Source organism: Mandrillus leucophaeus, unplaced genomic scaffold (genome assembly GCF_000951045.1).
Source record: "Mandrillus leucophaeus isolate KB7577 unplaced genomic scaffold, Mleu.le_1.0 Scaffold14, whole genome shotgun sequence".
Classification (NCBI taxonomy): Eukaryota; Metazoa; Chordata; class Mammalia; order Primates; family Cercopithecidae; genus Mandrillus; species Mandrillus leucophaeus.
In genome coordinates, this window is record NW_012101365.1 from 706,725 (window position 1) to 719,052 (window position 12,328).

General features: G+C 36.3%; 1 protein-coding gene across 3 annotated transcripts in view; it reads right to left on the reverse strand.

Annotated features, from left to right (window-relative positions):
* Positions 1 to 12,328, reverse strand: part of EPS15 (epidermal growth factor receptor pathway substrate 15) — a 125,428-nt gene that overhangs the window by 27,785 nt on the left and 85,315 nt on the right. For all 3 annotated transcript variants that reach the window (XM_011973738.1, XM_011973740.1, XM_011973739.1), the window contains 3 exons: positions 11,480 to 11,515; positions 9,587 to 9,720; positions 4,906 to 4,972 (listed from right to left, as the gene is read on the reverse strand). In XM_011973738.1, coding sequence (XP_011829128.1) covers positions 4,906 to 4,972; positions 9,587 to 9,720; positions 11,480 to 11,515 — 237 coding nt within the window. The remainder of the gene's footprint in view (positions 1 to 4,905; positions 4,973 to 9,586; positions 9,721 to 11,479; positions 11,516 to 12,328) is intronic.

A 12,328-nucleotide genomic window follows, 5' to 3' on the forward strand; every position in this document is an offset into this window, starting at 1 on the left:
AAGTGATTCTTCCACCTCAGCTTCCCAAGTAGCTGGGAGTACAGGTGCATCCCACTATGACTAGCTGATTTTTGCATTTTTTGTAGAAACGGAGTCTCACTATGTTGCCCAGGCTAGTCTTTAACTCCTGAACTCAGACATTGGCCAGGCTGGTCTTGAACTCCTGAGCTCAGGTGATCCACCCACCTTGACCTCCCAAAGTACTGGGAATTACATGCATGAGCCACTGTGCCTGGCCCAAAGCAGTCTTAAAAAGGAACAACGAAGTTGGTAGTCAAACTTTCTGATTTCAAATTTTATTTCAAAGCTACAGTAATTAAAACAGTGGGGAACTGCATAAATACAGACCATATAGATCAATGGAACAGAATCCAGAATCCAGAAATAAACTCTCACATATATGGTCAAATGATTTTCAACAAATGTGCCAAGAACAAACAATGGAAAAAGGACGGTCTTTACAAGAAAAGGTGATGGGAAAACTGAATATCCATATGCAAATTAATGAAGTTGGACTCTTACCTCATACCATATACAAAAATTAACTCAAAATGGATTAAATACCTAAATTTAAGAGCTAAAACTATAAAACTTATAGGGGAAATGCTTCCTGACACTGGATTTAGCAATGCTTTCTTGGTTATAACACTAAAAGCAAAGGCAACAACAACATAATAGATAAAAAGAGCTACATGAAAATTAAAAACTTTTGTTCACCAGTGGACAGTATTAACAGAATGAAAAGGTAACCCATGGGATGGGAGAAAATATTTGCAAATCATTTATCTGATAAGGGGTTAATATCTAGGATATATAAAAAATTCAACAAAAAACAACCTGATTTAGAAATGGGCAGAGGACTTGAATAGATATTTCTCCACAGAAGACATACAAATAGCCAATAAGCATATTAAAAAATGCACAACAAACTAATCATTAGGGAAATACAAATCAAAGCAATAAATACCACTTCACACCCATTAGGATGCCTATTATAATAAAACAGAAAATAGTAAGGGTTGGCAAAGATGTGGAGACACTGGAACCACTGTGAACTGTTGGTTGGAGTATAAAATAGTATGGTTGTTGCGGAGAATAGTACGATCGTTTCTCAAAAAACTAAAAACAGCATTACCCTGTGATCCAGCAATTCTACTTTTAGAATTATACCCAAAAGAATTGAAAGCAGGGACTCAAACAGATATCTGTACCCACACATTCACAGCAACATTATGCACATAGACAAAATGTGGGCAACTAAGTGTCCATTAATGAATGAACAAATAAACAAAATGCAGTATATACATACAATAGACTATTATTAAGCCTAAAAAAGGTAAAAAATTCAGATACATTCTACTATGTGGATGAACCTTGAGAACACTAGGGTAAATGAAATAAGTCAATCATCAAAAGACAAATACTTTATGATTCCACTTATATAAGTATACAGAGTAGTAATGATGGTTGTTAGGGTTTGGTGAGAGGGAGAATAGGGAATTATCTAATGGATATAGAATTTCAGTTCTGGAATATGAAAAAAGTTTTTGAGATGGATGGTGGTGATGATTGCACAACAATGTGAATGTACTTAATGCCCTTGAACTGTACATTTAAAAAAGGTTAAAATGCCAAACTTTATGTTACGTATATTTTACCACAATTTAAAAAAACTACTTATCATAACAAAATAAATAATATCTACCCACTGGACTCCCATTACATGTTCTCTGAGAAGAGCAGCTGGCTCATTTGTTCATTCAATAATATACGCCCAGGCACATTTTCAGGTTCTTGGGTTATATCAGTGAAAACAAGGATCTCAATTCCTTCTGGAGCTTAATTTCTAATAGGATGAAAAGGAAACAGATAAGAGAAAAATGAAGTAATTTATATAATAAGATGGAAAGTAGTAAGTTATAATGAAAGAAGAAAAGTAGAGAATAGTAATGTGGGAGCACTGAGCTGAGTAGTGGTACTTGTAAATGTTAGATAGAGTGGCCAGAATAAGCTTCACTGAGAAGGTGACATCTGAATTAAGATTTGTCAGAGGTAACAGAGATTATCATATGAACATATGGAGAAGGATCATACCAGGAAGAGGGAACAGCTAGTGCAAAGGGCCAAAGAACATGGCTCTGTTGTTTGTGCAGCAGCAAGAAGACCAGTGTGGCTGGAGCAGAGTGAGTAATGGGAATAATGATGAGATATTGTTAGAAAAGTGCAGGCCACTGTAAGGCTTTTACTGGATATAATTTGAAGGTAGAGTCAATAAGATTTCTTGACAGATTAGAGATAGAGGAAGAGCAAAAGAAGAACGAAGGATGATTCTAAGATTTTAGAATCATCTTAGACTACATTAAAGACGAACCATGAATTAAGATGTGGAAGGTGCCAAGAAAAGCAGGTCTAGGAAGGAAAAATAGCTGCTTTGTGTTAGATTTATGCGTTAGATGTATCTATCAGACATTCACATGGAGATTCCAAATAAATTAGCTGGAAAAATGAGCCTGGAGTTCAGGAAAGAGATGTGACTAGAGATATAGATCAGTGTATCAATAGTATTTGAAGCCACAGATGATTTCCCCCAAGGGAATACAGATAAAAAAGAAAAGAGGTCCAAGGACTAAGACTTGGGACAACACAATATTAAGAGGTTGAGAAAAAGAGGAAATATCAACAAAGGAGATTAAGAAAGAATGACCAAAGAGGCAGGTGGAAAACCAGAGACCTCATTTGAATTGGGTACATCTAATACTACAACTTTAACCTTCTGAAAACTGTTTCGTCTCTCCACGCCTGGATTTTCCTTGTCTGTACAATAAACATAATACAAATTACCTAACGTAGCTGTTGTGAGAATTAAATGGGACCAAGAAGAGAAAAATGATTAGCATGTTGACTGTTGGAACTCAGCAAGTGTTCAATGAATAGTAGCCATTATTACTATAATTAATGATAAATCTTAGCCTCCTCCTAGACTATTATCGTCATTTATTCTACCACTTTACAGGAAATGAATTAGGAACTGGAATTTAAGCAGAAGATCAACAGAGGTATTAGAAACCTTTAATGTAACACTGTAACCTACCACTTCAGCCTTAACTTGACTATTCCTCTATCTTGCAAAAATAGAGAAATAGCTCTTGCAAAAATGTGTTAGTTTTTCCTTGAATATGCCCTATATGTTCTGCCTCCACTTCTTGTTCACATTGTTCTTTTTGCTCCACATAATCTCTTTCCATATTTACCTGCTAAAATACTAGCTCATGCTTTTAAGGCATACCACAAAAGCCACATTCCACTTTGATATCATTATTGATTTATCCTTAATGTGGTCTCCCCTTCCTTTAATCTTTGTTGGTTTAATTAACTCTATGGCACCTACCATTTCCTTAGGTTATCCTTTTTAATTCTATAATACCCCTAGCAATATAATCAGTTTAATAATGAGGGTATAAAAAGAGCACATGTACTTAAAAATATGTAATTTAACCACTGTTAATACAATAAACCTTTTAGAAGTCTCATTTGCTCTTATTCTAAGTTTCTGTTTAAATCAATATTCAGCCTACATTAAATCTTGTTTTCTACATACCTACTTTTTGTATTCCTCACTCTTGCTACTCATGTTGGGAGTTAATTTCCAACCTGAAAACAATGCACTCTGCTAAATCTCATCTTGTTACAATTTGTTCATTATAAGGAACCCAACCTGTTTTTTGGAGCCAGCCTTTTTTTTTTTGGAGACAGAGTCTCACTCTGTTGCCCAGGCTGGCGTGCAATGGCACAATCTCGGCTCACTGCAACCTCCACCTTCTGGGTTTAAGCAATTCTCTGCCTCTGCCTCCCAAGTAGCTGGAATTACAGGCACCCACCACCATGCCCGGCTAATTTTTGTATTTTTAGTGGAGACGGGTTTTCACCATGTTGGCCAGGCTGGTCTCGAACTCCTGACCTCAAGTGACGTACCTGCCTCGGCCTCCCAAAATGCTGGGATTACAGCCATGAGCCACTGCACCCAGACTTCTGTAAAGACATTTCTACTATTCTTTTTCTATGTTCATAATCCTTAATTAGTCACAATTAATACATTTGTATACTGAACAACTCACTCTATATTCACCTGGAAAAATAAAGTAATCTATTTTCAGCATATTAAGAGTATTTAGACATTTGACTTTACTTTCCTCAAATTTTCTGCTTTCCCAAATGATAGCTGGTCTGTTTTTGTTTTAAATGAACAGTGGAAAAGAAGCAGAGTTACTTTGTTGAAAAAGCTTTTTGATTTTGTCAGACCTAACGTTGAATCGTGGCTTTACCTGGTTCAAATCTATTAAACTGTACAATCTTGATGAACACTGCTTAATATTCTGGTCCTTAGTTTATGATTAAAATGAGATTACTATTTTAAAAGGTTATTAAAAGAATAAATAAAAAATTAGATACCATAAATGAAGTATGAAGACTGGATGCTAAAATAACACTTAGCTTTTCTCTGTATTGTTAACAGAACCCATTTGTATTTGTAAAGCAATTTTCATGTTCTATTGGAAGCCACTAATCTTTTAACTTAGACCAAGATCCATAACAGTCAATGCTGACTTTAAAGCTGCCAAGCAACACAGCATTTTATAAAGCAAAACATTTTTATTGGTTTACTGATACTGGGTAGAGTTCATATTCTAGTATAATATTCAACATGAACAATAAATGAAATAATGAAAGATAAGTAGAAAGTGACACACAAATGCTTGTTATTATTGGTAAATTACAATTGGATATAATTACGCAATAATTTTAAAGCTATAAATAACAGGACAAATATATTTAGAGGCAAAGAAAAAATCTAAAAAAAAAGTGTAATGTTTAACGTTCAATGAAGTTGATAAATTATTTATTTACCTGAATCGCTTGCTGCAACAACTGTTCCACCAGGAGCAAAAGGATCATTGTGCTTCAATGTTTCCACCTAAACAAAGCATATAAAACCATGAATGAGAGAGGCAACACCATAGCTGAAACCTCATCACCACTCCAAAGAATATACTATCTACAAATTCTTAATTAATTAAGGAATATAGACATTAGGAACAAATGTTTCCCCATAGTGATCTGCAATCTTACTAACTGGAAATAATACGTATTATTTTCTAATCTTAACTGTGAAATATAACATCCATTCAGAAAGTACATGAAACAGATCTATGGTTTAACAAGTATGTATCAAGTGAACACTTGTGTAGTTATCTCCCAGGAAACTGACTATACCTCGGAAGTCTTCATGTGCCCCTCTATAATCACAATCCTGATTTTGGTGATACTCGTTTATTTTTTTCTTCATAATCTTGCTAGTTGTATAGATGTACATTGTTTTAACTTTTTACTTATTTCATTTTTTAGAGACAAGGTCTCGCTCTGTCACCCCAGCTGGAATACAGTGGTGTGATCACAGCTCACTGTAACCTCAAACTCCTGGGCTCAAGTGATCCTCCTGCCTCTCCCCTGCCTTAGCCTCCCGAATAGCTGGGACTACAGGTATATGCCACCACACCTGGGTAATTTTTGTTATTATTTGTAGAGACAGGGTCTTGCTATGTTTCTCTCAAACTCCTGGCCTCAATAAATCCTCCCACCTTGGCCTCCGAAAGCACTGGGATTTCAGGTGAGAGCCACCACTAACCTTTTATCTTGGAATAATTTAGATTTACGTAAGAGCTGTAAAGATAGTACAGAGTTCCCATACACTCTTCACCCAGTTTCCCCTAATGTTAATATCTCACATAATTATAGTACATCTATTAAAACGAAGAACACTGGTACAAAACTATAAACCATAGATTTTATTAGATTTCACCAGATTCCAGAATATCATTTTATATTTAGAATGCACACACTATTTTAATTCTCACATATCCTAGTACTTAATATCATAAAATGTTAATTTCTATTTTCTAATTGTTATCTAAAAATAATTCTGCATTCTGACCCTCAGAGAGAAAACACATGTACACACATACACACACACACATATGCACACATACACAAAGATAGCTTTTTGCTAAAAAGATCCTGCTGCTTTCAATAATAAGCTATGTAAAAGTCTGGGATCAAGAGCAACTGATCTTGCTAAAGGTGAGAATGTTACCAGATGCCAGAGATTCTGGCTTTTAACTGTCTTCCTACTTTATACTTTAGTTTTTAATCATAGTCAAACAAATTGTATATTTAGGAAGATAACTGAATTTCCTCTTTCTGGCACCAGGCTCTTTTTAAGCGGCTAGCTGAAAGACTTGGCAAACAGGTGAAAAGAGTGTGAAAAGAGTTTCTGAACATTTATATGCAACTCTGATGCATGATTATCAATGTCATTTGTATTACAGACTCTATTTCCAATTATCAAGAAGTTGGATATTACAAATAAATGTCAAATAATACTGCCAGAGCTTAATGTATAAATTTCCAAGTTAAAAAAAAATGTAGGCCGGGCACAGTGGCTCAAGCCTGTAATCCCAGCACTTTGGGAGGCCGAGACGGGTGGATCACAAGGTCAGGAGATCAAGACCATCCTGGCTAACATGGTGAAACCCTGTCTCTACTAAAGAATACAAAAAACTAGCCGGGCGAGGTGGCGGGCGCCTGTAGTCCCACCTAATGTAGTCCCAGCTACTCGGGAGGCTGAGGCAGGAGAATGGCGTAAACACGGCAGGCAGAGCTTGCAGTGAGCTGAGATCCAGCCACTGCACTCCAGCCTGGGCGACAGAGCGAGACTCCGTCTCAAAAATAAATAAATAAATAAAATAAATAAAAAAATTTAATTGTAGAGAAAGGTAATGTTAACTGGGACTAACCTTCTCTCTTTATAAAAGAATCCATTAAAACTACTAGCAGAAAGAATACTAATGAAGTTTTTAGAAATGAAAACTATGAATGATAAAAAGTAATGACAGTATTAACTGATGCCAATTATATTATACAACTAGCACACTAACTTAGATATCTGCGGAATAAACAGCAATTAAAGAAAAACTTATACTGGTCTATATAGCGAGATAACTTTCCATGTTTCCTAATATGATAGTCATAACACCAGTGTAAGAGAAGGTCACTGACATAACAAGTCACCAAGGACAGGCTGAGCATCCCTTATCAGAAATGCTTGGGACAAAAAGTATTTTGGATGTTGGGTTTTTTCAGATTTTGGAATATTTGTGTTCTATTTACCAAGTCAACATCCATAATTTGAAAATGTGAAAGGCTCCAAAGTCTGAAACCTTTTGAGTGCTGACATGATACTCAGGAAATGTTTACTGGCGCATTTTGGATTTGGGGTGCTCAACCTGTATTATTACTTCCTCTCTTTGAGAGAAAGAAAAACTAACAGGCTGTGTTTTAAACAACAGCTTACAGATTTGATTTGCCATCACAAGGAGAAAGGGAAAGGGCATGTCTACATGTGTGTCAGATTTAGTTTCTAGTCCTTCATCATATACTGTGCAACCACCCTAAAAGGCCGTCAGGATAGCAAGGGGAACAGGACAGATTGTGCAGCCCATGAAGGAACAAGGGGCCACAAAACTCTATGTCAGTTTGATAACTGGGGAGTTTAGCAGGGCCAATTTTTAAAAAATTTCTAGATTGTATTGGTGAAAATCTTAGATTTTGGTTACACAGAACAGAGTTTGAGTCTAGTTCTACCACTAATTAACTTACTACCAACTTAATCTTTTTTTTTTTTTTTTTTAAATTGAGACAAGATCTCACTCTGTCACCCAAGCTGGAGTGCTGTAGTGCAATCATGGCTCACTGTTGCCTTGACTTCCTTCGCTCACACAATCCTCCCACCTCAGTCTCTCAAGTAGCTGGGATTATAGGTGCATGCTATCACACCTGACTAATATTTTAATTTTTTTGTAGAGACAGTGTCTCGCTTTGTTGTCCAGGCTGATTGTGAACTACTTGCCTCAAGTGATCCTCCTGCCTTGGCCTCCTAAAGTGCTGGAATTAGAGGTGGGAGCCACCACACCTGGCCTCAACTTAACATATGTAAACCTCATACGATTACTGTGAAAATTAAACGAGACAATGCATATAAAGAGCTTGGCACCATCCCTGGCACATAGAGGAAATTAGATAAGCTGCAGCTATTATAATATTGCCAATTTGGTTTTCTGTTTTGTTTTGAATGGTGAAATTACAGGCTGTAAGCAAGGACAATATACCTGTAGAAAACTGGGAACAAAAAGTCAGTAAAACAAACGGTAGAAAAATCTCATGGGGGACAGGACAAGAGGAATGTATTCATTTTTAAATTCGAAGAGCTGATTTAGCTTTCTTGCTCTTTAGATCATAGGAGAATGAGAGGCTAGAATAAGAAGGTTAAGAAGAGAAGAATTCCGGTAGCAGCAACTTTAGAAGAATTTGGCAAATGGGTCCACACTGCAAACTAAGCGCTATAGGAAAACAGAGTATCCGGTAGCCCGGGGAAACCAAAAATATTCAGTTACGAAGGTATCTGTCCAGTTTTCATTCAATGGAAAATACCAGTTCTTAGCCAGGCAGCTCTTTACTGAATATAAAAAAGAAGCAACTTTCAATAATACAAAATCTATTATCTTTAAAATAATCAATTACATTTTAAAGGAAAAATTCTTAATCTAAGAGTACTAGAAGATAAAATTTTTGCTTCAAATGCCTCTCAATTAACTGGTCCTTTATAGGTTCAGTTTACCTACAGACGTGAAACCACCCGTCTCAAAAACGAAGTCTTAAAACACAAATTAAAAAGCAAAACCAAAAACCAGCAAAACCATTCCTAATTATTGACATTGGGTAATGGATGCATGAAAGCTTGTTAAAATATTTCATTACACTATTCTCGTTTAAGTATTCCTAAATATCCACAATATGAAGATTTTTTTAAAGCCTCCAGATAAAAGAGCAACTAGCTATAGGATCTTAAACATGTTAATTTTTCTAATCCCAGTGTCCTTATTTTTAAAATAGGGATATCAACACCTACTTTGCAAAATTGATGTAAATATTAGAAACAACGAATGTAAAGCACACACCAGTACCTGGATCAGGCATGCGGTTATTAAATAGTGATTGTGTAGGTATGTATGTTCTCAAGAGAGCTTGACATTTAATAAGAATTTGTACTTTGCAGAATTAACATTCCAGATGTGTCTATGTAATAACATAAATGATTTTATTTTTCTAAAGTTCTTTTAAAGTAATTTTCATTATTTCAATAATATACCAAACATTTCAGAAAAGTTTTATATAAGACTGGCTTATAAATTTCCAATCATTGTTAGTATCCTCAATAGGATAAGATTTAGTCTCTTGAAAGATGAACATCACTTTTGGACCCTGTTCAGTCATTCCAGTTAATTCCAGTGGGTAACCAAACTATGAAATACCAGTCTGAACCAAAAACTAACTGAATTGGGATGCGACTGAAATTCTTATATGGCCCATTAGAAGTAATCTAAATGAGGGTTCTTTCATCACTATGTATTTCAAGAAACTTGCTTAGGACACGTATCCATTTAACTTAACAGTCTTTAATTCTCCCACTTACCGATGTAATATTGCTATTGTTGGCTGCACTGAAAGGGTCAGTGCTTGAAGTGGCAAAAGGATCAGTAGATTGCCTGAAGAAACAGTCTGATGCAAATGGATCTGAACCTTTGAAAGGATCACCACCAAATGGATCTAAAAAAATAAGGCATGAATATAAGAGACAAAAAAAAATTATTGCACTAAATTTCCCATCACTTGAAGGTATGATCAGTGCCTTAATTAAAAGACAGTTTGGGGCCAGGTGCAGTGGCTCACACCTGTAATCCCACCACTTTGGGAGGCTGAGGCAGGCAGATCACTTGAGATCAGGAGTTCAAGACCAGCCTGGCCAACATGGCAAAACCTCCTCTCTACTAAAAAACACAAAAATTAGCCAGGAGTGGTGGTACGCACCTACAGTCCCAGCTACTCAGGAGGCTGAGGTGGGAGAATCACTTGAACATGGGAGGCAGAGGCTGCAGTGAGCAAAGACCTGCCACTCTACTCCAGCCTGGGTGACAGTGAGACCCTGTCTCAAAAACAAACCAACAAAAATCAACAAACAAAAAGACAGTTTGGGCTGGGTGCAGTGGCTTACACCTGTAATTCCAGCACTTTGGTAGGTTGAGGTGGACGGATCACTTGAGCTCAGGAGTTTAACACCAGCCTGGCTAACATGGTGAAACCCTGCCTCTACTAAAAACACAAAAATTAGCCAGGCGTGGTGGTGTGCGCCTGTAATCCCGGCTATTCAGGAGGCTGAGGCATGAGAATAATTACTTCAGCATGGGAGGTGGAGGTTGCAGTGAGTTAAGATCACACTACTTGTACTCTAGCCTGGGCAACAGAGCAAGATTGTCTCAAAAAAACCCCCAAAAAGACAGTTTGAAATGCTGTAGAATCTAAGCTGACTATTTTTTATTTCACAGACTCCTTTGCAATTTTGATAAAAGATATAGAACCTTTCACCTAATAAACTTATTTTTTTAAATTAACATATAATTTCAAGGGATCCAATTTTAAGTTTCCTTATTCTACGCTATCATAACTAAAGAAAACACAATAAAAACTTCTAAATGTATTTTTCTCTCTGAGCTCAAAGCTAACAGCCAATAGTTTAGAACAGGTTTGGGATGCAAAAACTAAACGGTAAACAAGATTTGCATTATTCTAATGAAAATTCCCAGAAAAAGAGTATCTTAAAAAGCCTGATGTTTTAGTAATTCTTCAAGATCCTCTTCCTCTAATCACAAGTGTGGGCTATAATCATAGGAAAACAAAATTACATTCTAAATCCCGAAGTAGTATAGATCATTATGTTCACCAAACCTTTAGTTAGTAAGGAGGAATCAGAATAAATATTAAAAGCACCAAAGTCTAAACACTAATGTCATTTTTAAAAAAGTAAAGCTACTGGGCATAGTGGCTCATGCCTGTCTGTAATCGCAGCACTTTGGGAGGCTGAGGTAGGAGGACTGCTTGAGCCCAGGAGTTTAAGATCAACCTGGGCAACACAGTGAGACCCTGTCTCCACAAAAAATTTTTTAAAAAATCAGTCAGGTGTGCTGGCATGAGCCTGTAGACCTAGGTACTCAGGAGGCTGAGGCAGGAGGACTAGTTGAGCCCAGGAAGTCAAGGCTGCAGTGAGCCATGATCACACCACTGCATTGCAGCCTGGGTGACAGAATAAGACCCTGTCTCAGAAACAAAAAACACCAGAAAAAAAAAAAGGAGAAGTAAAAGTAAAGCAACAATTTATTAAGCAAAATCTCAAGAATTTACTACTTTCTTTCTGAAAATGCCAGGCACATAGAGTATCTTACTGGGGCTTCAGTTTCAGACCCAAATAACATAAGTTTATTATTAAGCGGAAATGAATGAAAGCTAAGATGAAACTCAGTAAGATACTGACCGATTTTTCCAAAAGGATCATCCTTGAAAGGATCACCTGTGATAAAATAAACAGAAAGAAATCCAAATAACAGTATTTACTGTGATGACACCGTTACTTAAAGGGTAACTTTAAAACAAAAGCAAAGCAAAGTTTATTTCAATAACTTCACTTGAAAGTAGATAAAATAAGGAATGTCATTGACCTTATTAAATGTACAGCCAACTATACTTACCTTGATCACAAGTTGAGGTTACAGATGGAGGGGAAGACATTACAGCAAAAATTTTACTAACAAAACCTCTACTCTTCACAAGAGTACTGGGAGGGTGTTGTTATCACCAGTTCAGAAATAAAGATACTAAGCTTTACTGAAGCGGGGAAAAAAAAAAAAAAATTCTTACAGGACTGAAGAGTCCAGAAATAAATCCTTACATTTATGGTCATTTGATTTTTGAAAAGAGTATCAAGAACACAAAATGGACAAAGGACAGTCTTTTCAACAAATGGTGTTAGGACAACTGGATATCCACATGCAAAAGAATGAAGCTTGACCCCTATCTCACATCCCATACAAAAATAAACTCAAAATGGATCAAAGATCTAACTGTAGCAGCAAAACTATAAAACTCTTAGACAAAGAGAGCATTAAATCTTTGTGACTAAGGTAATAGTTTCGTAGATGACACCAAAAGCACAAGTGATAGAAGAAAAAATAGATAATTGGACTTCACCAAAATTGAATAAACACTTTTCCAAAGAAGACATACAAATGGCCAATAAGCATCTAGAAAGATGTTCAACATTAGTCAGCAGGAAAATACAAAGCAGGCCAGGCGCAGTGGCTCACGCCTGTAATCCCAGCACTTT